This window comes from Globicephala melas, chromosome 3 (genome assembly GCF_963455315.2).
Source record: "Globicephala melas chromosome 3, mGloMel1.2, whole genome shotgun sequence".
Lineage (NCBI taxonomy): Eukaryota > Metazoa > Chordata > Mammalia > Artiodactyla > Delphinidae > Globicephala > Globicephala melas.
Genome location: NC_083316.1, coordinates 12,248,593 through 12,276,123, shown reverse-complemented (window position 1 = coordinate 12,276,123; position 27,531 = coordinate 12,248,593). Strand labels below are relative to the sequence as shown.

At 46.7% G+C, this 27,531-nt stretch overlaps 1 protein-coding gene and 1 long non-coding RNA gene across 16 annotated transcripts in view; one reads left to right on the top strand and one right to left on the bottom strand.

Annotated features, from left to right (window-relative positions):
* The window catches only part of OTULIN (OTU deubiquitinase with linear linkage specificity), a 30,281-nt gene extending 7,487 nt beyond the window's left edge, over positions 1 to 22,794 (bottom strand). For 2 of the 3 annotated variants that reach the window (XM_060295673.1, XM_060295674.1), the window contains exons 1-5: positions 22,509 to 22,794; positions 17,809 to 18,027; positions 14,254 to 14,330; positions 9,102 to 9,196; positions 5,532 to 5,675 (exon numbers count right to left, since the gene is read on the bottom strand). In XM_060295673.1, coding sequence (XP_060151656.1) covers positions 5,532 to 5,675; positions 9,102 to 9,196; positions 14,254 to 14,330; positions 17,809 to 18,027; positions 22,509 to 22,660 — 687 coding nt within the window. In that variant the 5' untranslated portion in view covers positions 22,661 to 22,794. The remainder of the gene's footprint in view (positions 1 to 5,531; positions 5,676 to 9,101; positions 9,197 to 14,253; positions 14,331 to 17,808; positions 18,028 to 22,508) is intronic. The other variant, XM_030856588.2, reaches the window with a different exon arrangement.
* A 127-nt stretch (positions 22,795 to 22,921) lies between these two features.
* The window catches only part of LOC115853222 (uncharacterized), a 75,015-nt gene continuing 70,405 nt past the window's right edge, over positions 22,922 to 27,531 (top strand). For 12 of the 13 annotated variants that reach the window (XR_009563351.1, XR_009563349.1, XR_011377313.1 and 9 more), the window contains exon 1: positions 22,922 to 23,097. This is a non-coding gene — a long non-coding RNA (uncharacterized lncRNA). Of the gene's footprint in view, positions 23,133 to 27,531 lie in introns of all 13 variants that reach the window. The other variant, XR_009563348.1, reaches the window with a different exon arrangement.

Here is a 27,531-nt window from a genome sequence, read left to right as displayed (position 1 = left end):
GGCTAGCTCATTAGAGAACTGACAGCTCAACTATTATTTTGCCTGTTTCCTTTTTTTTCCTGGAGCGTTTGCTATTTTGTTTTCCCCTCATCATCAATAGAATTTGGAGTCTGAAAAGCAAGCTAGGACATAACCGGATCGATGTCAGCATGGGAACTCAGACTTTCCCAACAGTCTTGGAGAAATCCATATAATTAGGCCGGGCACAGGCATGTCCCTTCAGTGCTATAAAATGCAGAAAGGAAAAAAGAGTTCACCTCCAAGTCAAAAGATCATTAGAGAATAATTAATTCCTCCCTAGAACCTGAGTTTGTTTAACAGTTATAATACAGTTTTAAATGAGGCCATGTGTTCAGTTCTCCTGGAATCTAAGGCTCTGAAGACCCTTGCATGAACGGGAACTCCAGTTTTACCTTCCCTTTACAGCAGTCATGTGAAACTACAGTGGTTTCATCTCTACAAAAAAACAAAACCACAACAGGGACGTAAATTCCTCTTCAGGTGGTTATCACAATGATGGCATTAATGGGGGAGGGGCTGTGTTCTCATCTTCTTACGATGACAAATGACCACCCACCCAAGAGCAGCCCAGCTCTGTGCCCACACTGTCCTACATTTCAGCAACATGTGGGCAGTTCTGCTGCCAACTTTCTCTCAGGTTCTCTGGTTTATCACCAGACTCTAAAATGCCCTCAAGTGGCAATAAGCTGAAATCACAACTGGGCACAGAGAAGTGCAGTGAGCAGAAAATACTGGCTACGCAGATGTGAGCTGGGAAACGGCGTGGAAGGAAGCCCAGAAAACATAAGCATCACGTGATGTTGTGTATGTACCTAAAAAGCAGGCACGATGCTCAATTACTCAAGAGACCCCAACGATCTAACTACACCGAGCAAAACCCAAAAAAAAGCCCGTTTCCTCATTCCTTCCACGCATGGGCCAAAGTATTGCTGGAATAATTATCAAGGGCTGTATATGCTGGGAGCTGTGGGGAGCCTGGAGAAAGCCCCAAACTGAGGTGTGAAAAGAAACTATGAGGAAAGAATAATGGAGCTGAAATTCTTTACTCAGATGAAAAAAATGAGGATAGCTTTAAATGCTTTCAGGGGGTCATGACACATACGACACACACACACAGCCATTCTTTTACACTACACACACGGAGACTGGACTTCTGTTAGGGTAAGGGAGACGTAAAGAAGAAACAATGAAAAACAAGAAACAATGACGGGAAATACTTAATAAAGTATTAAACTGCCTAATTAGCTTAGGTATAATTTCATTTGTGACTGAAATATAAAAACAGCCTGTTTTCTCTAGCAAATGTCCACAATTCTCGAAATCAGCACCATGGTTAAAGGGATAGCAAGTAACAAGAATGTGTCACCCCCAAACTGTTTCATGAGTTCTGATATACAGTCTATCCCACCCTAAGCAAGCAAACACTGTCACAGGTCCCACCCACTCAGAGACATTCTAAAACTATGGAACCAAAGGACCCCTGCCCCGAAGGATACCACCTCTTGGGGACCCAGCTGCTGCCCAAGTTTAAGAACAGCCAGACCAAGCCACGTCCAAGGTCAGGGTCACGGTCAGATCATCCGACTGCAGTCAAACACAGAGACTAGGATCTGGACAGAAGCGAGAACGACAGACAGGGAGCCAAGACATGATGACAGGAGATGAGAGGCAGCCGGACTGTCAGACAGGCCACGAACGAGCAAGGCCAGAGGAGCCGAGCAGCACGGGACGAGCAGCCTGGGTTCGCTCGCCTCCACTGAGCTCACATTAAGGGGAGGGTCTCGGTCTAGCGCTCCTACTTCCCTTGAATCTCCTGAAACCATGCATGTTCTAGGAGAGAGGGAAAATGGCAAAACGCTACAAAGAACATCTCTCCAAATGTAAATGGAAGCAGATACAGCCAGCTACAGGGTGTGTAGCTTCTCTGGGCTCACCGGATTCTTGACGAAGTGCAAGCTGAGGTCAAGGGATGTTTAGCACAGCATGCAGCCTGCAGGCTGGGCCAGGACTGGTTCTGAGTCTACAGACTCACATACAAACTCAGGTGTCCCAGGACCTGCCCGATGCCCAGTGTGAAGAGGTGGGCTACTACAGAGCCTGGGCAGTTCAGGAGACCCTAACAATGCTGAAACTGGTTCCCTCCAACCTGCCTGCTGAGAGCAGCCTTTTTATGTCCCCAGAAGTGGTCAGTGCTCCAAGGACTTCTAAAAGCCCCGTGGACACCAGGACATATGACTGTCACTGGATGCAGGGTAGTGGTCAGAAGAGGCCCTTGGCAATTCAGAAAGATCAAGGATCAGGGTACACTGAGACAGACTTATTTGTCAGATAGTTATTGTGTTTGTAACAGCGAGCCTACCCCATTTTAAACCCCATAATTTATACCAAGCTGTAACAGCAAGCATGGCCTAATTAACATGACAGGATACAAGTTATTCTGATTTAGTAGGAAGATGGGTAGGAAATGGGCACAGAGACTTTCATACCAAAACTCCTGTAAGACCTTCTTGTTCTGTAGAATTGAGTTAAGTATCACCTGATCTGCTTGTCTTAATCACGAGCGTTAACAAATATTAAGACGCCTCCTTATTACAGTTACACAAGTAGTCTCTGGTAACGGAGAGGCCCCACTTGCGGGGCGAGGCGGTCCGGGTACCCCACCACCACGGTGCACCGCCGGCTTCTGCAGGCCTCACCACCTGGCGGTATTCGTACTTGGTTCCACCCCGACTTCTTCCAGTCACGCTGCACCGCCCTCTCGCTCACCCAACGAGACCCCTGTCAGTGTGGACCTTCCGACAGGAGACGAGGCAGAAGGGCCAGCATGAGAACAGGGATGGAATGCCATCCACAGGAGGCTGCCTGAGACACCTGGGAGGTGGTTAAAAACTAGTCTGGTCAAGTACGACAACCAAGTCTGTGTACCCCTTCCTGCACTGACACTTCAAATGAGAAGCGTGTGGTGCATCTGTCACCTGCCCAAGACACATAGCAAAACAGACCCTGTCAGGAAAGTGCTCAAATCGAGGGAATCTGCTGGGGGCTGAAGAGTCAACACAGGGACAAGTCTTCTAGTTGGATGAGAGCAAGAAAAGTTTAATAAACTTTCATACTAAACTCACGGACAGGTATGATGTGCTTTTTCTCTCTGACGTGGGCATCTTGGCATTCGAGAAAGGTTAGATGACAAAAATAATACCACTGTGACCAACTAATTATGCTCCCAAGAGAAAAACTCTACTTGTTGACTGATACATACAGAAAAGGGAAGAAATTAGAAAGAGTACTTGAGAATTTCCGCATGACTCAAATGAAGTCAGGAAAACCACCTTAAAGCCCCCATTGCTCATACGCGCAACGTGCTCTCATACCAATCAGAAACCAAGCACAACCTACCTAGACTATTTTTAATTTGGCAGATAACCTTACCCAAATGTATCCTGTTAGTAAAATAAAAATTATGCTTTACTTTCATGGAGCGTATTTTGTATGTTTAATTATGTAGAGCACTGCTTGCACCAGAGTTCCTTGGAAAGTTAAAACTTCAAATTCATTACATCAATTAAGTCCATAAATCTAAGCAGCCCCTTAAAGTAAAAGGCTCAAAGGAAAGCAGCCTAAAATCGAGGAGGATTTTGTCACAATCAATAAATAAAGCTATGGCTGTCAAACAAAAGTTAAAGCAAAATACAGTGACATCACCCATGTCTGCTTCCCAAGCAGTGTCTCATGTCCACAGGCATGCTTTTGACTGACCAACAATTCTGAAATATTTCAGTACTGATATGTCTAATTTGCAAAGCTAAAAATAGCCTAGTGCATCAATTTCTTTTGCTCCTTTCTCAAAAAAAAAAAAAAGCTAATACTGAGAAATCTGCTTAAGATGACATATCTTTGGGACTTCCCTGGTGGCGCAGTGGTTAAGAATCTGCCTGCCAATGCAGGGGACACGGGTTCAAGCCCTGGTCTGGGAAGATCCCACGTGCCGCAGAGCACCTAAGCCTGTGCGCCACACCTGCTGAGCCCGTGAGCCACAACTCCTGAAGCCCATGCGCCTAGAGCCCGTGCTCAACAAGAGAAGCCACCACAATGAGAAGCCCACGCACCACAGCGAAGAGTAGCCCCCGCTCGCCACAACTAGAGAAAGCCCACGCGTAGCAACGAAGACCCAATGCCGCCAAAAATAAATAAAATAAATTTATATTAAAAAAAGATAATGTATCTTTGATTAGAAGTATCTTTCACAGATATCATTTAAATAGCTTATACACACGTGATTTTACACCAGTTTATAAAGTAGATAATCACCTGAGAGACAGGTGGTATCCTCCACCCACTGATCCTGGTTTTGCTCTTTGAGGGTATGTGATACCCCGTTCACCCAACAGACCTCTAATTAGCTTAACTGCCAACCAGTATCCTCTAAAAGTCTTTATTCTAGGCAAATACCCCAGCTCCTTCAACTGTTCCCCAAAGCAGATGAGCCCTGTCGGGCACACTCCCACCTGTACTGAGGGTACAGGCACAGAGCTGAACTGGGTCCTCAAGATGGGATGTGACCAGCCCTGTTCAAGACAGGGCTGTCACTGCCTGTGTTTTAGAAGCGCTCCTTTTAAGACAGGGCTTCCTTATCACTGCAGGCATCACACATCAGTGGGCTCGTACTGGGCCTGCAATCCATTAAAATCCTGACTCTTCCTTCCCCCCTCATAAGTTGCTGGTAAGGCAGATCTCCCACAGCTAGCACTCTGAGTTTCGGTTTGGGGTTCTGTTTTAATACAGGCGCAAGGTTTCCTATTTTCTTCCAAGTAATGTCATATTGTGACTTCTGCTCAATCGTGCCTGCCCACCAAACTCTTTTGGGGTATTCTATCATCCAACCTATCATGACCTCAAGCTGATGTGTGTCGTGTATCCACGACACACTGATGATGTGACTTCTTGGGGTGTCACGACCAGGCTGCAGATTTAAAACCTTAAAGAGGGCCAGGCCTGGGACACAGCCCCTGACCCTCACCTCCCCAGGGAGCCTCCCCCAGGCTGACAGCAACCGTCTCTCTTCTAGGGTTGCTGCTCTGCCGCCTGCCACGCCAGCTTTCCTATCACTCTGCAGAGGGTGCTGATTCCTTGAATTGGAGCTAGAATCACAGAAATCTGCCTCCTAAAACCCCAGCAGGTTCTCAGATAGTACAATATACAGCCCACTTGGTAGAGACTCCAACACTGAAGTCAAACTGCCCTAAGTGCTTTGAACAAACCCTAAACACCTGCTCTCTAGTTAAGCTGAAGCACTGAAGAAATTTTATCACCTTCCTCTTCTGGGGAAATATCAATCATTTTTAGTCACTTTGCTATGCAAAATCATCTCAGCCACACAAAACTGAATAAACCCACACACTGACGTCACACCGCAGACAGTACAAGCACGTAGCACAGGGCAGAGAAGGGGAAGTCTTTCTCACAAAAGCAACTGGAAACATTGCAGACTCAAACCTGCAGCAGCAGCGTACCAGCGTGAGCTCCGGGTCCTGCAGCCAGGAGGGCAGCGCGGCCGGCTGGCTCATGGCCTGGAAGAGCGTGGCCCTCAGCGCACAGTAATTATCTCCACGGACTCGCCTGATGGAGGTGAATTTCTGAGACACCTCCTCGTAGCCCTGGACAAAAGCATCAGAGAATTCAAAATGGTCATTACTGACTTCAGAGAGTGGGGAGAATTTTATTCCTGTGGAAAAAGTGTGCCCCCAATCACTAGAAGAACGGAAACAAGACTGGCTGAGTCTTTCATGTAAGATATTTGAATTCTTTTTTTAATTAATCAAAGGAAATTAACAAATGTTAGTACTGTACATAGTATCAGCATAGGTAGCAGACGCAACATACTAGAACATATAAAATAATACACCAAGTATTATTAAAACACTAGTCACCCCCAAAGTTGAAGTTATATGCCCCTTAGCAACCGTTGTAACATTCACTTATTAATAACCAACATTCTGAAGGCTTTAATCTGTGTTTAGATTGACCCTAAACTCTTTAATGGAGACAGAAAAGAAAAGAGAGATGTACCCAGCTCGTATCTCCACATTAAAAATAATACCCCCAAATCCCAAATTTCCGTGAAATACATAAAAAAACTACATGCTAGGAGGTGCCTGGATAAATTCTGTTAGACTTTTTCAAAAAGTGGATTTAAGTGTCATTCTTGTTTAGCCTGCAAGTGAAACAAGGAAATGAAAATGCTCAGTGACATGCTCAGTCAACTCAAATACAGCCATCCAAACGGACCATTTGGAGCATGCCCCCCAAAAAGGACAGCATAAAATCCCAGCAACCTGGTCCAGGGGCCCAGATGACTGATTCCCCGCTGGACGCTGCTCAGGCGTCGGCGTCGGCTTCACGGCTTCCCCACCGCACGGCTTCGCCCCCGACCTGGCAGACCTTTCGCTAGTCCTGCTCTTCCGCAACAATCACTCGAAACCCTGCTTCCTACCCACATTTACACAAAAGAAGAAGTGTCGCCCTCATGGGGTGGGCACCATGTAGACAGTCATCCTGTGTCCAGGCACTGGACCCTGTTATTAGTTGTTTTCAAGGTTCAAGTCACAGGATGATGTTCTAAGTGGATATGAAAGTACGTCTTTCCAATAATAAAATTTTGAGAGTTGCATTTTTATTCAGTGGCCCAACCACTGCAATGTAAGGGCCCGTCAAGCAGACTCATGCCTGCTAATATGCACCTCTTCCCTATGGTGAACCTCTAGTTACCCCAAATACTCACGATGGCTAGTTCAACAGCAACTGTATCTTTCCAAGTGTGTAAATGAATACCCAAAACAAAACAATCAGACAAATAAGGACTAAAAGATAACAGAGATCCAAGTTGTTATCAGGCCCAGAAATGCTCTGACTGCCACGGGTCCCGATGGGATGCTTTTCTAACTGATGTGCCTTTGATTATTTGGTCACCGAAGGGTCCAACTATAGGGTCATATCTTTACCTCAAACTGAAATCAAAGAGGAATGACTTCAGCATGAGTTCCAAAATATGGAACACTTGGATAACTTAGTAAACATCTTCAATTACAGGCTTGAAGGTGCCAACTGTTAGAAGAGATCCTTTAAAGAGACTGAGATCCAAAAATAAGGTTGCATGTCAGTGTAAGCATTTCTGGGGAAGATGAGAAAATACAGTTTAGATACCTGGCCTCTGGTTATCTACTTTGATACAGAGCTGGAGGTTTTTACAAAATCTACAAGTAGCCAATATGCATATTCAGCAGATGGCCACACAAATCTAAACGTTCTTAAGCTCTGGCAGGAACTGAGAGTCCCAGGTACGTCGTGTCATTGTCTGAAGCTCTCTAACGAGTGCCTGAGACACAAGTAGTCTACAGTCCAGACTTGTGGGAAACAGGGCTGACACTGGCTCTCAGAGCTTCAAAAGTGGCAGTGGCATTCGAGTATGGTCAGCCCATTTCAGGGCAGGCATGGGCAGCTGAGGTGCCTGATGAAAGGGGCACAACATTTTCTACAAAATGAAGCTCTGAGGACAAGAACAAATATATTCAAATACTTAACAATCTTAAATCCTGAACAGTACAGTTCTAAACAAACAAACAAAAATTTTAAAGATATTTCTATCAAACATGACAGGTCAATATCTCTAACGTGCCAGAAGTGCGTTCAAACTTGTAACGTAAATAATCCCAAGAGAAAAATAAGTAAAGGGTATAATCCATAAGTTACAAGAGGTGGTAGAAGCATTAGGGTGAAACTGCCATTTCCGTAGCTCGGAGGAAGTCAGATGAGGCCACGCCTTGAACAGCCTGGGGTGCCGGGGTACGCGTGTGGGGCGCAGTTGGACCGCTGGCCCCCAACTCTGTCAAAATCCCGCATGTAACTTTACAGGCGGCCCTCTGCATCCATGCAGCATGTAGTGCTGTAGTCCATATTTATTGGAAAAATCTGCATAGAAGTGGGCCCAAACAGCTCAAACCTGTGTTTTTCAAGTGTCAACTGGAGTAGCAACTTCAATCTACGAAGGAACACTGGATTCAGGATACATTTGAGGGGGAACCAGTAGGATGTGCCACTCGACCTGCTGTGCAGTGGGAGTGGGTCAAGGGGCCTGACTCAAGTAATGACCCAACCCAGTCATAGCCACAGTGGGACCGTGTCATGGGAATCCCTGATGTCCCACAGCCTTGGAAGGACTACCTCAGGGTCACCAATCTATGCAATGGGACTGAAAGGGGGACAGCTCCTGGGATGCCCTAAATCAGTAGTCCCCAACCCCTGGGCCATGGATCAGTACCGGTCTGTGGCCTGTTAGGAACCGGGCCGCACAGCAGGAGGTGAGCACCAGGCGAGCGATCGAAGCTTCATCTGTATTTACAGCCACTCCCCACCACTCGCATTACCACCTAAGCTCCGCCTCCTGTCAGCATTACGGTGAGTTGTATATGTCATTATGTATTACAATGTAATAATCATAGAAATAAAGTGCACAATAGATGTAACGCGCTTGAATCATCCCGAAACCATCCCCCTCCTGAGACCGTGGAAAAATCGTCTTACACGAAACCTGTGCCTGGTGCCAAAAAGGTTGGGGACTGCTGCCCTAAACAAAGGAAGTAGTTCCAGATCCCTCTGCTTAGAAGGTACAGGAGAGTCCAGGCCCCTAGAACTGGAGGACATGGAAAGAAAGCTGAGTGGGGACAGCAGATGCATGACGTCTGCGCCTTTTACCTCACCAGGCCAGAAGGGCAGTGTTCCCAAATGACCCCAAGAGGACAACCAATGGCTGGCCCAACCCTGAACAGCACAGAGCCATTTATGTGTTTTCCAAAGAAATCAAGTTACTGAATAACGGATTATGATTCTATGTTAATACTGTGACTCCAAACAAGTCCCTTATCTTTGGAGCCTGTTTCCTCATCTCTAACGTTAGAACACCAATAATTACATAGTCTAGTGGCAGTTGTCATAACTAGCATCTAAAAATACAAAAGGACATATTAAATAATTACTTATGATAGACTATTGGAAAGACTCAAAATGCGTGCATCCAGGCATCATACCTTTTTCATACATGTTGCTTTTTGCGTATTTCCCCTCCATTCTTTTTTGCAATAGTCCATGATATCCATTTCAGGAGCTACACTTAATCTGGGCTCTGTTAAAGAATAAAAAAAGGGGGGTGGGGGGGGTGGGGAGGGGGAAACAATGAAACAAAGCATCATCAGAATAATGGTACTGCTTTACCTGAGATTTCCTTTCTCGCTCACTGCGGTCCCCCAAAATCCAGAATTCCACTGCTGCCTACCACCTGGTCCAGACCTCCAGCACCTCACTCCTAGGTGACCACCGAGGGCTCCCAGTGGGCCTCCCTGTCACCACACCCTACCAACCATTCTCCACACGGCAGCCAGAGGGGTGCATTTAAAACGTAAGTCAGATGCTACCCACCACCGCTGGGCTCCAAGGCCACCCATCACACTCGACTCTACTCCCTCACTACCTACAAGGGCCTCGTGCCCGGGCCGCCCGCTGCCTTTCCGGCCTCAGCTCCCACCACTGCCCACGCTGACGGTTCCTGCCCTACCTGCGGGGCACCCGCTCCTCGCTCCCTGAAGGTCTCTGCTCACCTCTTGACGCTGATGCCCGATATCAAAATGCCACACACACACACCTTCACTCTATTCCCCTTACACGGTTTTGTTTTTCTTATTAGCACTGATCAACACCTGACATATTTCTTTTTCCGCACCCTGCCTTCCCCACCCCTACACACACCACACACACACCACACACACACACACACACACGACAAAACATGAGCTCCCTGAGGGCAGGGGCTTTGTTTTGTTTCTCAGCTGTGCCCTCAGCACCTGTAACCACATGAATAATGTTCACATTAAATATGCAGCAGTCTAAGCTCTGAGAAGATACATCTAATGATTTGTAATTTGTTTTTTACATCCATTATACAAAGAGATAAGACCTCTATTACAAAAGTATATTTAATTGTCTCTATTTAGTTATATCCCGCCTTGATCCCAAAAGGCTATAAACTGTTGATAATCAGCCAGAAGTTAATGGAGCTCTCAACATCAGCTGAACCACAGACCTCGTCTGACTCTAATAACACATCCCCCCAAATTAAAAAATACAACTTATGATCAAACGATATAGTAAAAAAATGGCCTTTAAACTTCCTTGTTTAACCTATGAGGTTTGAGATTTGATTTTGTGGCACATGCGTATGCACACACATGCGTATGTCTGTTCTAGGAAGAAAGAGGTAAATTTCCAGGCATCTCTTGACTTCCTTTTTAAAATACTGAAGAAGTAAATGTTAGCAAAGAAATCGGGATATAAACACAGAAGTACCTTACAACATATCTACTCAGGAGGAAGCTGAACACAAAATAAAGATGTTATATTCAGCTCAATTCAATAAACACTTGCTGCGTGTCTAGTATGTGCCAAGCTTTGAGCTAGGAACGGGGGGTAAGAAGACGTTAAAGCCCCAGATTCTGTCCTGAATGTGTTTAGAGACTACTGAAGAAGAAAGGACCACAGGTACTCACCACACAGGGTGTGACAGATGAGGGATGACTGATGCAGGAGCCCAGGAGGAGCCCCTAATCCCTGTTTGCAGTTCAGGTAAACCAATTTTTTTGAAAAACAAAAAATGTAAGAACCGCCTGTTTTAAAAATCTCATGGTAAATCCTTTCACAAGGAAAACAAACCTTTTATACAAAAGGGAAAATAACACATATACAGATAACAGATACATTTATCTGTGGCATAAGTCAGGACTGGCTTAAAGGTGAAACAGACCCCAGAGCATAATACACGGAGACCACAAATACCACCGCTGCAGAGCCAACCCTCAAATACAAACCAGTCATTGTCTGAAGTCAATAAACACTGTTTGAGTGTCTATCTAGTGGAGGGAAGATTTCCCTTTTATCGCCTTCCTACTCACCTCCCCACAAAGCTTGAGGAACTACAAATGTCCAGAGCTGAGGACACTTAGCGGGGCACGTTCTGCCACGAGGCAGAGCATGCTTCCAGCTCAGGAAGGGCCTCCCGGGAAGAAGGTCCAGCCTTGCCACTCTCCTCACTTGCAGTCCTCTTCCTGTGTGCACCGAGACAGGACTCGGCCCCTGGTCAGGGAGGCAGGCCACACCCCAGGACTGAGGGGAGAAGGCAGAAGGTTCAGCAGGCTCAGAGGCCAAGCCGCAAGCCACAGCCCTGTGCTGAATCAGAGGTCCGCGGGACACAGCTGAGGGTGGAAAATGGATACTCACAAAGCACTAGCATCAAAATTATACTTTCAGTCCCATCCTGCCACCATTCTTTGGGAGGAGGACTCCAACAGCCACCGCATGCCATCCTCCAGGCTAGAAGCCGGAGACACAGGACAGGCAGTGCCTGACCTCAAGCGGTTTAAGTATACAACAGTTCCTTGCTTTGTTTAACTGCATCCAACACAGACTGATTACTGTTCCCAGGAAAGAACATTTCTAGTGGCAAAAAAACCCCACAAAGACAAACGCACAAAAAAAACACAAAGGGGGAAGCTGAAAATCAGAGTGGCAACCAGAAGCCAAATTAACCAAGAGGTTTGTTCCTTAACCACCATATGGTGACAAAGACAAGGATTCAGACTCTCAGAGGATGGGAAGTTAAAACTGAACCCCTCCAGAACGCTGGGGCTCTCAACTGAGAGGCTAGGGCAAGAATCGCAAACTTCTTCTCTGGTGGGCCAGAGAGTAAGTAACGTAGGCTTTGAGGGTGTAAAGTTTTCTCTCACAACTACTCAACTTTACTATGCATGAAAATCACCATGGGTGATGTGTAAACCAAGAAGTTCCAATAAAACTTTATTTACAAAACCAGGGGCCATGTCAAATTTGGCCAGGGAGCTATAGTTTGCTGACCCCTGCCTGGACAAGGTGAAAAAAAGCTTTTCACTAACAAAGAGAGAGCATAAAAAAACTCTCTGCCTTGGCCTGGGCTCTGACTCGGAGAGAGAGGAAGCCTCCGCTGAGAATTCATAACCACGGGCCGGCTCTCACACAGGGCCAGGGTGTGACTTCACACTAGCTGCAAGACCCTGGAAGCTCAAACCCAGAAATTAACCTAACGTGGCCCAAGGCAGGTGACTCCCTGGGTGCCTGGCAGAAACAAGGCCAAATCCTCTCACACTCAAGACAGGCTGCATATACTCTACACAGACACACGAAAGCTGAGCTTAGAATTCAAACCCTGAAGAAACAAGAAATAAGGAAAAATAGCAACTGGCATAATTAGGCCTGCCAGGATTTTCAGATAATGGGATTATCAGGCCTGAAAGAGTATGCTCAAAATGCTTAAAGGAAGGAATAAAAACATGAGCAAAGAGCAATACACTATCAAAAAAAAGACCAAGCAAATTCAGAGGGGAAATAGAACTTTTCCAAAAAAGAAAGAAAAAGAAAATATTTCCGAAGGAACTGTCCTGAATGCAACAGAGGCTGAAAGTCAGAAAACATTTGAAAGGGTGTGTGACAGAGGGACCTGGATGACTGAATGAAAGCTAGCAAACACCTCATTAGAGCTATGAAAGGAATAAGTAGAGAGAATAGGAAAAAGGCAATATTCAGAAAGATAGTGGCTGAGAATTCTCCTGAACTGATGAAAACTAGCCATCCTCAGATTCAAAAAGTAAAAAAAAAATCCCAAGCAAAATGTTTAAAAGAAAAAAAAAAAATCCATACTTAAGAAACCTCAAGGAGAAACTGTAGGACACTGAAGACAAAGAGAAGACAGAGAAAGACAGATTTCCAAGGATCGGACTGACTGCAGTACTTTCAACTACAAGAGAAACCAGAAGACAATGCAATAAAATCATCAAGAAAATAAGAAAAAACAAAAATTCATCTGGGGTTATTCAAGAAAAGTAAAATAAAGAAATTTTTATACGGACAGAGCTTCCCACCAGAGGCACTTCTACAGGATGTTACTGCGGGAAGGGCCATGAACCCAGGAGGACTGAGATTCAGGGTATAAAGGGATCCATTCTGACCTCAGACTAAAGCTGGACAAGGCCTCAGACAAGGTCCCCTGAAAAGCCAGAGCACCTGCACAGGCCTTCCCTGGGGGGCAGAGGAGAATTCCAACAGAGAGCCTGCAGAGTAAGCGAGAAAGCAAGGGGCCCCTGCACACACAGCAGGAATAAACCATGGCTGAAGAAGCACTTTCTCCTCAGGAATATGACTGCTAAGGACTGAATCCGAGGTGAACTGTGTGCAACTGCAGCAGAAGATTCGAGCATCCTCTGAAGGTTATGGGGGACCATAACATCTCCCTTGGCTACCACAGTGAAGAGTTCCACCAACTCCTTGTGAGGAAGACTCAAAAATTATCATCGAAGACCCCACTTTGTATCTTTTGTTCCTAATTACACGTATAATGCTTTGCTAACCATACGACAAACAGGAGCTAGTTCTTCAACCAGAACACACACATCACACAAGTGGTGCACAAGAAAGTGCCCCCTGTGAACCATCTGTGGCATACCCCCAACTCGGAGCATCTCCACTGGGCTCCCGCACGAGGCTAGCAGGGAAGGAAGGGGGCACTTCACACACAGCCCCGCCGGCCGTGCCCCCAGCAGAGGCTCAGCCTTGCAGCCGTGGGTCCACGGGCCCTGGTGGGGCGAGCAGAGCAGGCACGACTGAGCAGAAGCATGGACACAAGATTATGAAATGACAGGAGAATTAGTGCTCTCAGTTCCATGACCGTTCTTCCTTATCAGTTAATCAAATTCATGTGGCCTTCTGCACGCAAAGACCCGGAGAGCAGGCTTCTCAGTAAGTCCTTCCACTTGAAATGAAAAATGCCCTTCAAACCCAAACTCTCCCTCTAAGAATATCAGCAAGTCAAGAACTGAGAGAGAGTGGTGTCAAGAGATTAAACAAAGCCTCAGGGGTGCAAAAACCATATGAATGTAAAGAACACAGGGGAAGTATTTGCATTAAAACTGTAAAACCTCAGGAAACAGTATTCCCCAAACATACCTCAGCAAAATGAATAATCCAATACAGATAAGACCACACGCACACGCATGTTTCCTAGGAAGTACATCTCAATATTTCATGGAAATGGATATACCGATGTAACTGCATTTTCTACTATAAACAGTAGGAACTCTATAAAGAAAACAATTCCAAACATACCTGATGACCCTCTTTCATGTATAAGTAATTCTTTCTCCTTTTCTATTTCATCCGCCGCACGATACATGTCCTCCTCGCTGAAATCATACCAAGTTAGACATTTCAAAAATTTGTTGCACTGACAAGTTCCCTCTTATCACAACATGCAACTGCTGAAAAAATTTATGGCACGCAAAGTTTAACTTTTTCACATTACATGATGACAGTCTGATAAAATATGGGTCTTTTATCTTAGACTCATGTTTCTAGCATTCCAATTCAGTTTTTTACTTTAAATGAGACATTCTACACCACTCCACTGGCTGCATGGCTCTGAGGCCATTTTAAATGTAACGTCTTTAATGCCTCACGTATGTAAGCATCTTAGCGTGCATCTTAACAGTGAAGCCATGCCATGCTGGAGATGGTGCTAATAAAAGTATACAGGAGTGCAGGCCAAGTGCCAACTTTAGTATGTCACAAGCAAATTTTACAAGAGCTACTCTAAAAACAAGGATAGGAGATTTACAAGTCCCCAGAGCTACAAAACCTCCCTCAGGCCTGTCCTGGTCCCTGAGGCCCACACGCAAGCAGCCACCCGCCTTCTGCCGAGCACATCCCTGGCACCCCGCATACTTTCACTGGGACTTAGCACAACAGCTCCCAAAAGAGTCTCTAGGCTCCTTCAGTGAGCTAACAAGAACCTACTAAGTCCTGGAAAGGGAGAAGACCCCACTGGGTGCCAGACAAGGATGAAAAACGGGACTTCTGAGTTTTAAGATGCCTCCTTTTCCCCTCAAGATACACCACAACGTGACAATGATGGGAAAGAGAAGTGCCAACTCTATCTTTGCTGAAACCACAAGACATGTGAAAGCCCAAACCGTCCAAAAGTGGAAGAAGGGGTAGGAAGGGACGGAGGACGGGGGAAGCCTCGAGGCCAGTGGAGGGGCATCTGCTGGAAGGGAAGACCAGCACACCCTGCAGGGCCCCAGTAAGGCTCAGGAACTGGAGGTGCCAAGTGCTTCAGATGGTATAGGAGACATCCAGGGCTGAACACAAGGAAACTGGCTGGTGTACACATCAGGAGAGATCAGACCCCCAATTCCCAGTACTCCCTCCCCATGACAGCACACCCCCACTCCGCACACAAGACAGGAGGCTCCAGGCACCCTGGACATTGGACACAGGAAGGAGGAGTTACTAAGCAACCGGGTGAGCGACTCGAGAGACGTACTCACACCCTGGATTCCCTCAGCCCCCCAGCTCCGTGAGCATCAGCCCAGCCGGAGGAAAGGGGACCAAGTGAGAGGGAACAAGAGACAGAAGAAGGGCCGCTGAGACAGAGACTGAGCTGGGCACTAACATACCCTCCACCCCTCTGAAACCCTTCAATGGCTCCCATATAAGCAAGGAAGTCTAAATCTGGACCCGTCCCACCACTCTAGCTTGTATTCTGTGATTGCCCTACACACACCCACACTTCTGTCCAAACACCTGACCAACTCTAGCCTGTGCTTTCATACCTGTGATCGGCTCCATCCATGCCCCGGCACGAATGGCTTACCACCTACCACCTCAGGGCACATGCCGTGTGGGTGGCCTCGCTGGGGGTGCCATGGCTGGAGTCACCCAGGGTTCAACCACTCCTCACTAGCCATACGTATAACCGTGCAACTCAAGTGACCACACTTCTCACCACCTAAATGTATCCACCTGTAAAAAGGACAGTAAGGGCTTCCCTGGTGGCGCAGTGGTTGAGAGTCCGCCTGCCAAGCAGGGGGCACGGGTTCGTGCCCCGGTCCGGGAGGATCCCACATGCCGCGGAGCGGCTGGGCCCGTGAGCCATGGCCGCTGAGCCTGCGCGTCCGGAGCCTGTGCTCCGCAACGGGAGAGGCCACAACAGTGAGAGGCCCACGTACCGCAAAAAAAAAAAAAAAAAAAAAAAAAAAGGACAGTAAGAGCGCTCACCTCAAGAGACTGCTGTGAAAACAGACGCATAAATACTCAGCACTCAAAAACGTTAGCTAGCCTTAATTTTCATGCTACATCCATTCGTGTAGAGTAGTGGTAAGATCATTTCTTATTCCTTTCTTCCTTTTCTTCTCTCCACGTAAAGGTGATGGGGCGTGTGTGCCTGTCTTTTTTAACGTTGTGAGGTTGAGGGGACATACTAGGGAAAAGGTACTTTCCATGTGCTCTAACCCCAGTGAGATTTCAAGTAACAGGTGTGATGTCACCCATGGAGCCCGTGCCAGGGTTAAAAGCAAACAGAAACCAGACTCGCAGGGACTATACATCAAATGCTTAAAATAAAAAGTGACTAAATGTGTTAAGGTCTTTTTTCAATAGTTTAATGTTATCCTTTGGCCTCCTTCCTAGCGTTATCAAATAGGAGAGAAATTCTGATCCTATAAAACAGGCATTTAAGTGAATCATTTTCACAGTATCATTATCAGAAGCATGTCTTTGGGGAAGCCACTTCCCTAATCTTGGCCTCAGTTTTCTCATCTTCAAAACAAGAAGACCAGACAAGACCTAAATGATCTACATGGTTCCTCTTCCAGTTCTTAGTTCTAACAGACTATGAATCTATTCGCACGTCAAGCCAATTCTGTGGCTACGGGCAGGCATATTCACATGCACTCGTCTCCTTCCTTTCTAATCTACAAAATAAACAAAGTGCAATGGCAACACCAGTGCCCAGAGGAGGTTCTCTAAACAAGCATCTCTCTGCACAGCCGCAAATACAAATTCCGCCAAAGACCAACAGGAAAGGGACGCAAAGGAGACTAAATGCAAAAGGAAGACAGAGCAGAAAGGGAGATTACTGGTAATAGAAATGCAGTGACTCAAGAGATACAAAAGAAGTAAAGCAGAAATTGAGGAATGGGAGGCCTGGGGTATATTCAAATGACTGTAGCCACACTAGATTTCATTCAGATTCCCTGCACAAACGTTTGCCAACGTCCATGGCCACCAAGGACATGTGGCCAAAGACATTTGCTAACTTGCCAAGGCCACCAGGGAAACGATAATATGGCTTTTAAAAGCCACTGTTATCTCCTTGGAGAGAAGATAAGTTAGAAGTTCAAGCAATAAAGCTCAATCAATATGATCAGAAAATAAGACATTTAACAGCCAGAATGAAATATTCATCCAACATAAGGACCATCAACTGGAAAGTGAGAGAGATATATGAAAGCAAGAAAAATTAAAATAATTTTATTTAAGAAAATACTTCACTCAATAAACTTCTGCTTTAACTTTTTTAAGTATCAAAATATTAAAGCTGAAAATAACAACAAAAAATTATATTTAAAGTTGGGAATCTGAAATAGCTAGAAGTTTAAATTTTTGTCATGGGAAGGGAAGACAGTGAAACAATGCAAGGAAAGGGGATATATGATAAGATAAAATCCCTGATGCTGACCAGTTTCAGAAATTGGGCAATCTTTTGTGTGTGTCAAGTTGGGGTAGGGATGAGGCGTGTCCACCATTTAGCACAAAGAGGCCACTGAAGTCCACAGGCTCAAATGATCACCACAGCAAAAAGTTTCCTTCTAGAAAACATACCCATCACTAGAAAAGTAGTAAAGAAAAGTAGGAGTCTTGGGCTTCCCTGGTGGCGCAGTAGTTGAAAGTCCGCCTGCCGATGCAGGGGACACGGGTTCGTGCCCCGGTCCAGGAAGATCCCACATGCCGCGGAGCGGCTGGGCCCGTGAGCCATGGCCGCTGAGCCTGCGCGTCCGGAGCCTGTGCTCCACAACGGGAGAGGCCGCAACAGTGAGAGGCCTGTGTACCGCAAAAAAAAAAAAAAAAAAGAAAGAAAAAAAAGAAAAGTAAAAGTCTTAAATCTGACTTGATTTCTTGCGGACCCTGGCATGTGAGTCATACTCAAGTACACAGTCAAGTTAAATTTTAAAACCAAAATGCTAATAATTTCTACTTAGAAAATTATTAGTTTAGTACCATAATGTTACTTTAAAGTATTTTCGAGCTCCCATTTTCTCTCAGAGATGAATTATTTTACTCTCAATATTAAGGCAATATACACCATTGAGTAGGTGACATGACATTGTCTACTAAATTATTATTATTCCTCTTGCTCTTTTCAAAGACCTGGATAACAATAAATGTTTGAAAACTTAATTTTAAAGTGCTTACTACATGTAGACAAAATTATACTACTCCCCAAAACAAAAGCTATAAGCGAAAAACACAGGGCTCAGTGAAGCAGAAGACATTTCTGTGAAGCCAGTTTTTCAATTTCTGATACAAGTAAACACATGATATGAAAAAGTGAATTCTAACATATATGCAAAGCTAACAAGACAGCACTTTAATCACTCACCGTTATGAACATTTGCACTAAGCTTCCCTTAGTTATCTAAAAAAGCTAAACTGAGTATGACTCTGTTCAGCTCTCTGGACTTGAACGCAGCAGTTCATGCTTAACTTGGCCTGTCCTAGAAGACTAATGGCCCAGGCAGTGTTGCTGAAAGTGTCAACCACTGTGACACCACGCACCATCCCACACAGGCACAGGAAAAGCAAAGACCACTCAACCCAGCCTTTCTCCACCTCTTAGCGGTTGTAGAGATGAGTGAACAACACATCAAATGCGGGAAAGTCCCGGCACCCAGGCTGAAATTCCACCTCCGATCTGCAAGTGGACTTTCCATGACTGGCTTGGGCTATTCCACGTGACTTCCAGAGGTGTCTGGGGACAACCAAGACACCCTCAACAAGGAGGTTTCTCAGATGCATCCCAGCTCTGAAGCAGGTTCTACATCCAGGAGGGGGAAGGGGCAGGAGGGAGTCGCTGTTACCCCATCAAAGACAGCCACCCCACTCCCCGGGGCTGCTAAGGTGGGCGGGAAAACACATTCGCACAATAGCATATTTAGCAACACCCGAGGACAATGGCTTCACAGTTTGTTGTTCACAGCCCTTCTGAGAATCCACAGCTTTCCTCAGAACCTCAGTCCAGAAAAACATAAATACACTCATAATTTTGCCTTCCACTTCAGAGGGGTACACAGACACATCATGTTCCCCCCTACACACAGCCAGCCTGTGGACCCCAGATTCAAACCCTGTCCCACCGTCAGGCAGACAGAGAAGGACCACGGAGTAGTCTCACTTCTCAATTCCCTAAGCATGTCTAGCCTGGCCACCAACCATGTCCCAGGACCATCCTGGTCCTCAAGGACTGTAGTACTAGCTTAGCTAAGAGGAAGAAGTGACACAGCGTAAGTTTCAACTGTATGGGTCAGGTGAGCAGGGGATGGAGTATAGGAGACCTGCTGATAGGAGGGAGGTAATGTCCAAACAAGTCAACTGAACCTGGTCTGACCTAATACTTCCTCAAAAGGAACCCTGAATCATCTTGTGAGCCATCCCTAGGGCTTGTCCAAGGGATGTCAGCCAACCACAGCTCTCAAGCGAACTAAGAAAAAGGAAAGAAAGGAAAGGAAGGAAAGAGATTTAGGAAGTAGCTTATCCATATGATTTTTATATCTTTCTTCCCCACTATTTCTCTCCCTTGCAAAACACAGTGAGCTTGGTCACAAGGAATTTGTGTCCTACAGTACAGCCTGTAGGAAATGAGCCATCCCTTCCCCTACCCTTCACTGCACCTCTCAGAGTCACAGCCCGGATGTACAATATAATGGCTACAAAAGTTGGGCTGTGATTTGTATTCATAATTTCTATCCACTGAATGAATTAAAATGACTCTGCAGGGTATCTCAAAACATCTGCATTTTATGGTGTTTCATATTTCCAGATGCAAATATTTTACTCAATTCCTGTGCAGGTCAAACCTAACTTTCTGGGTGGAAAGAAGGGATTTGGCTCCAATGACAGAACAGCACAATATTCAAAAACTATTTTAGGACCTAGTTCAGGCATTATTACACAACTTATTTATATCTACACTCAACTATTAGGCTGCATATATCATCATGTAAGAACTGATGTGCACACATTATACTGCAAACTATGTAATGGCAATGTTTATATGCTGCAGTACAGTTTCTCTAGCCCTTAAGAAAATATCAGAGTGCAATGAGAAGTAGCCCCACTGCCCGTATAATAAACAAGGAAGCCCAGAACGTAAGATACGACGTTCAGAAGCTGATATTTGAAGTTATCTTCACCTCCTTTCCCTGGCTCCCCCTTGCTCTCTTATGAGAGTTAAAAGAGAATGAGATCATCAAAGACAACAAAAATAGGAAGAAAAAGAAATTAAGCTAGTAAATAAACGGCAAATTGGAATATTTATTCCAGAAAAAAAAAAAGTGAAGTCTGCATGATTATATGTCATGGCCCTCTACCTAGTTTTGCTGAGAAAGCCAGAAAGACATGGGGGGAGGTCCCCACCCAGGCATCAGGGAACCTGGCCCTGAAACCTACTCCCTGCGCCTTCCTGGCCAAGCTGCACCTATCAAATCTGCAACTCAGTTTCCTAACCGATAAAATGACAAACCTAGGCTGGGTTGTTTACATTCCCTTCAGCTCCATGCCCATAATTCTACTGACAGTAGAGAGAAGAGGCACCTGTGCCACAAAACCTTTTCATCAGGTAAGAGTGTTCCTTTTGCACCATGACCCATTTCCCCAGGTGCTCAGACTCTGGGAACCACATCCAGCAGAAAAGCTTGCCAAATAACTCTGTGTATTTGGGGGACCGTGGTTCGGACTTCAAAGTTTCTGCATCTCCCAGGAGGGCACGACACAGCTGAGGCTGAGAAACAGCATCTGAGGGCCAGGGCCGCTAGGTGGGGAGCACAGCTGAGACCACCGGGGCCTAAGTGCGGCAGCAGCAGTCAGCCTGGAAGCCGCAGGCAGGAACCAGCACGGGCTGGGAAGGGGCAGAGGCAAAGACCACCCCCATGCGCACCCCAACTTCACCCGCTGCAGAGTCTTAGGTAGGGCTCAAACCCAGGGAGCAAAACTGCAGCCACATCTGCTCACATGGGCCTGCACAGTGGTTTTAATTAAAAAATAAAAGGCTACTATTTAAAAATCAGGGGAATTCCCTTGAAGTCCAGTGGTGACAATCTCTGGCGGGGGAACTAAGATCCTGCAAGCCGTGTGGCACAGACAAAAAATTTTAAAAAATAAAAGTGAAACACCTGGATGTAATTTAAAAATAAAATAAAAATCAGGACATTTCAAACAAAAGTCAGAATATCTGGAATCTTCTATAGGCTGGAACTTAGTGGACCCTGTCCCCATAGGACTCAGCTCTCCAGGAACCCATGTGACACCTGCCTAGCTCCTGGGGGCAGGAGTTTGAGACCTCCTGCTCTAAATCTTAACCCATTAAGTGTGGATAATACCATCCCAAGGGGCTTGGGTGCTCAAGGAGAAGGTCAAAGTCCACGATAAAGAGCCATGCAAGCAAGAATTATTGTAATACATTATCTGCAATAACAGTTCCCCTAGGACCCCTTTTTAGGAAATGGGGGGGAAAAGCACACTTCCCAGCCAATTAAGATCTCTGTCAAACTGGTTACCTGAGTGCTTTCGTCAATTTTGGAATTCCGAAAGCATTTATATGTGACTAGAACTTGAAAGTGCAGAAAAGTTTCAGCCTTCAAGTTTATATTCTGCTTCCACCCCTGCCCCCAAATCCTTGCAGAAACTATAAACTCTTCCGATGTACGCAGCCGCCTTTACAGTTCAATAAGGAATTGATCTAAGCAGCACTGCCTTTCGTATTTAAAAATCAAGGCGGTTGGGGACATCTAGTTAAGCAGCTAACGGGCAAAAGAATTGGGGCAGACTCCGTCCAAAGTCTGTCCAACAGGTGGGACGCTCATCAAGCGCAGACTTGCCTTCCAAGAACAAGCAGTTCGCGTGGCTCAGCTTTCCTGGGGTTGTGACAGCGACAACCTCAGCCCCTTGCCGCGACAGGTTGGGGGGAAGCGCTAATGGAGTGGGTTATAAGATAATACGCTTCTGGAGTCTGTTTCCCAAGTTGCTGGAGCTTTCTTTAGCTTTGGAGATATGGAAATGTCAAAAAGGCGGGGGAGGGTACTGGATAACCAGAATTTTAAAACGCGCCTTCCGGAAAAACTTTTGTCATCGGACACACTGGATACAAAAGTGTCTTCACCGACGACCTTACTTTAAAAACGAGGGGGCGAAGGGCCCTCCGCTGGCTCCTCCCCCGGCCACCTCACCCCACTCCACGCCCGCCCGTGGGTGCCGAGCCCGGGGCCCCACGCCGCTCCCGCCGTCCCCGCCCCGCGCCCCGAACTCACTGCTCGGCCGGGCACCGCACCGCGACTCGCGGCTGGCCCCCGGCCACCGCTTTCTCGCCCTCAAGCGCCGCGGCCCCCGCCTCCCGCTCCGGCTTCTCGGCACAGCTCTCCCCCGGCCACGCTCCGGGCTGAAGCATCGTCCCCCGACTCATGGGGCCTCCGCCGGCGGCGGCGGCGCCGCAGGGGTTCGGCCGCCTCCCAGCGATCCGGAGCCCCTCCCGTCGGGGCGCCAGGCCGTGGCCGCCGCTGCAGCTCTGCTGCCCGCCGGTTACCGACGGTTCACAGAACGCTTCCGCACACGTCACCACCGCCCGCCCCGCGACCTCTGACCCGCGGCGAGGGGGCGCGGCCCGCGACGGCCGGGAGTCCCGCGACGCGGAGCTTGCGCATGCGCCTGCGCGGGCCGAGCCGCCCGAGAGGACCGCCCACGCGAAACACTACTGCGCTTGCTCCACCCCCGCGCGCCGCCGGCCAGCCCCAGAGTTCCCAGCGCGCGGTCATTGACCTAAGAGTCGCGGCAGCTCCTTGTCGTCGAGTCCCCGGGCGTGAGGGAGAGGAAGCGCTGGACGGGCGGCGGGACTCGGCCTCGGTGAGGAGGAAGAGGGCCGGCCTGGGGCGTGAAGGGTACGAATATGTTTGGGCGCCTTACAGTGTCGCTCTGGGCTTCGGAGCCTCGCCCTCCGCCAGAGGTTCCTCGGCTGTAGAGCGAGGAATGTGGTCCAAGTGGGTGATGTGCTGCTTCCCCGGCCTCCCATGGGCGATGCCGTCACCACCCATCCCCGAGCCTGGAGCCCGGCGGGCTCTGGCCTTCGGCGTGGTGCCGAGCTTGTCGCTCCAGAGCTGAGTTAACAGCCATCCCCTCCGTGAGAAGGGGGACACGGTCCTACCCAACTGGTGAGCCAGCGCAGCACCGTGTGTGTGTGTGTGTGTGTGTGTGTGTGTGTGTGTGTGTGTGTGTGTGTTGTTGGACTACATTCTTTCAAATAGGAAATTTGGGGGGCTTCCCTGGTGGCGCAGTGGTTAGGAATCCACCTGCCAATGCAGGGGACACGGGGTAGAGCCCTGGTCTGGGAAGATCCCACATGCCGTTGAGCAGCTAAGCCCGTGTGCCACAACTACTGAGCCATGTGCCACAACTGCTGAGCCTGCACTCTAGAGCCCACGAACCACAACTATTGAGCCTGTGCTCTAGAGCCTGCGAGCCACAACTACTGAGCCCACACTCAAGAGACTGCAAGCCACAACTACTGAGCCCACGTGCCACAACTACTGAGCCTGCGCTCTAGAGCCTGCAAGCCACAACTACTGAGCCCACGTGCCACAACTGCTGAGCCACGACTGCTGAGCCTGTGCTAGCCCACGAGCCACAACTACTGAGCTGCATGCCACAACTGCAGAGGCTGCGCTCTACAGCACGCAAGCCACAACTACTGAGCCCGCGTGCCACAACTGCTGAGGCTGCGCTCTAGAGCCTGCAAGCCACAACTACTGAACCCTCGTGCCATAACTACCGAAGCCCGGAGACCATGCTCCACAATAACAGAGGCTGCTGCAGTGAGAAGTCCATAAACCACAACAAAGAGTGGCCCCCACTCACTGCAACTAGGGAAAGCCTGCAGCAACAAAGACCCAACGCAGCCCAAAATAAATAAATAAATAAATAAAATAAATCTATTTTTAAAAAAACCAATAGGAAATTTGATTTAGGAGGAGCAAGAGCAAAGGGAAAATATTAACAGACTTCAAAGATGAGAAGACAAAAATGCTTCCTGTCCAGGGAGGGAATAGCAGAGTAGCTGCTAAAGATGAGCAGCAGTCATAGGTGCAAGGGGCAAAGAGTGCAGGGCCAAAGTATGGAAGAAGGGAATGGCTTGGGCAGTTCGGAAACCTACAAGGGGTTCTGGGGTAAAATGGGTTCATAATGGGGTTTTATTGAAAGATGAACCTGGAAGAAGGGTACTGGAGACCAGATCTTGAAAATCCTCCTTCAGCTGACGAGGAACTTTGTGTTTGATCCTCCTTGAAAGATCGGAAGGAGATTATTTTGTCTGCAGTTAGAGAAAAGGTTGGAGAAGGGCAAGACAAGGAAACCAATATAGGGAGACTATGTAGTAATGGGCATCAAAGGGAGAAAATGGCTGAAAAGAATACTTGCATTTTATGGCAAAGAAGTGTGGCGAGTTTTCTGCTTTAATTTTATTTGAAAAAGTAAAATACACATGCTAAAAAAATTCAGAGCACACAAGAGAATATACAGTCAAATTTTGTATGGATGTTAAGGGTGTGGGATTATAGTGGGATGGCTAGTGTCCCCTAAAATTCATTCTCCAACTGGAAATGCAATGTGACCTTATTTGGAAATAGGTTCTTTGAAGATGTAATCAGGTAAAATGAGGTCCTGCTGGATTAGAGTGGGTCCTAAATCTAATGTGTGGTATCCTTATATAAGAAGAGAGGGTGCAGACATAGATAGACACAGAAGGAATTAGGACATGTGAAGATGGAGGCAGAGATTGGGGTGATGTAGTTGGAAGCCAAGAAATGACAGGAGCTGCTGGTAGCTAGGAAAAGACAAAGGTTATTCCAAAGAGCCTGCAGGAGAAGCGTGGCCCTGCTGACAACTTGAGGTCAGATATCTACTCTCAAGAACTGTGAGAATAAATTGCTGTTGTTTTAAGCCTCTCAGTTTGTGGTACTTTGCAGTAACAGCCCTAGGAAACTAATACAGGGATAAAGATGAAGGCTTGTAAAATACTATTAGGCTGAATTTATTGATAAGAGCCTACAAAGCAGATACATTTTACATCAAAGGGTTAGAAAAAGATTAAGTTTGTTTGATTGTTTGCGGAGTATGTCTCTTCCATTTGTACCCATGGAACTAAGAAAATAACCACAAGATGGCTTTCAGAGCCCAATGGACCCACTGTGAGAAGAAACTGAGCGAAAACACCATTGATCACTTGACTTCCTTCCACCCAAAAGTGCCTACACTAAATGAAGTTGAAGTGCCAGAACTGCCTAGGATACTGTAGAGGAAGATCTCCAAAGTCTTGGGAAGATGGGAATCTTAGAGTTGATTTATCATGTAAGACTTTCTCACCCACCTCAGGAGGGTCCAGAGGACATTACCCATCAACATGACTATGAGAAGTAATTTGTGAAGTGAGTTCCAGCACCCTTGAAGAGATCTGCAATTGCTCCTCTCTGTATTCAGATGTATCTTACAATGGAACCTGTTATCAAACTGAGATTCTTAAATGCAGTGGTGATGATGGGATCTCAGGGTGGCAGGTAGGTACCAGTGTGGTTGCTATAATGGACAGCTGAGCCAAAGCAGTAATCAGAATTGTCTGACTCGCAGAGACCTGTGGTATTGGCTAGTTGATCATGGTGTCCCTAGAAAAGAAATAGATGGATAATTACTAAATTCTTACTTGGTCTTTATAAGCAGAAGAGTTCTGGGAACTCCCTGGTGGTACAGTGGTTAGGACTCAGTGCTCTTACTGCCGAGGGCCCTGGTTTAATCCTTAGGGAGCTAAAATCCCACAAGCTGCACAGCGCAGCCAAAAAATAGATTAGCAGAAGAGTTCTGGGTCTATGAACAGAAACCCTAACTTGTGTCACTGAAACAGAAAGTCACAGCCCCTCAATCAGTTCCCAGGCTTGAGCCAACTTACATACCCAGAACTCTGAAGGGCAGGCCAGATCTTCTTGAGGAAGGACCCTACTTCAGTGCCAAAAATGTATAGTGTTAATTTTTTCCCCAGCCTTCCCCACAGGGTCCTATAGCCATCAACAAGAGTGACTGTTCGTTGGAGGAAAGGAAATAACCAGACTTTTGGGGCTTAGTAGACAGTGGCTTTGACCTAGTTCATGGAAACCCAAAATATCACTGTAGTATCTACCTATCAGAGTAGGGGCTTGTGAAGGTCAAATTATCAGTGGAATTTTAGCTCAGGTTCATCTTGCATTAGGCCCAGTGGGTCTCTGAACACGACCTGTGGTTATTTCCCCAGTTCCGGAATGCATAAAAAATGGACATGCTCAGCAGCTGGCAGGATCCCCACAATGGTCCCCTGACCTGTAGAGTGAATGCTGTTACTGTAGGAAAGGACAAATGGAAGCCACTAGAACTGTTGCTACCTATAAAAATGTAAACGAAAACAATACCACATTTTTGGAGGGATTGCAAAGATTAGTACCACTATCAAGAACTTGAAAGTTGCAAAGGTTGTGATACGCATCACATCCCTTTTCAACTCACCTATTTGGCATGTGCAGAAGACAAATGGATCTTGGAGCATGACTGGATTTTTGTAAATCCGATTGTGTGATGATCCCTGTTGCACTGCTATTCCAGATGTGGTTTCATTGTTGAGCAAATCAACACATTTCCCAGTACCTGGTGTGCAGCTATTGATCTGGCAAATGCTTTTTCCTTTATATGTGTTGAAAAAGACCACCGGAAGGAATCAACTGGCAAGGTCAGCAGCACACCTTCACTGTCCCACCACAGGTTATATCAACCCTTCAGCCCTATGTCATGATTTAGTCTGCAGGGACTAAATCCCCTTCCCCTTCCACAGAACATCACACTGGTCTATTACGTTGATGATGATATGCTGATTAGTCCTGGTAGACAGGAAGTACCAATTACTGGACACATATTGGTAAGATATTTGCATGTCAGAGGATGGAAAATAAATCCACCCCAATTCAGAGGCCTTCTACCTCAGTGAAATTTCTAGGGGTCCAGTGGAGTTGAGTATATCAAGATATCACTTCTAAGTGAAGGATAAGTTGTTACATCTGGCCCTTCCTACTGTTAAAAAAAAAAGAGGCATAAAACCAAGTGAGAGAAGAGAAGTCTCTGCAACAGTCCAAGCTGCTGTGCAACTTACTTTGCCACTTGGGTCATATGATTCAGTTGATCCAGTGATGCTTGAAGCGGCAGATAGAGATGATATTTGGAGTCTTTGGCAAGTACGTATAACTGAATCACAATGCAAACCTTTAGGATTTT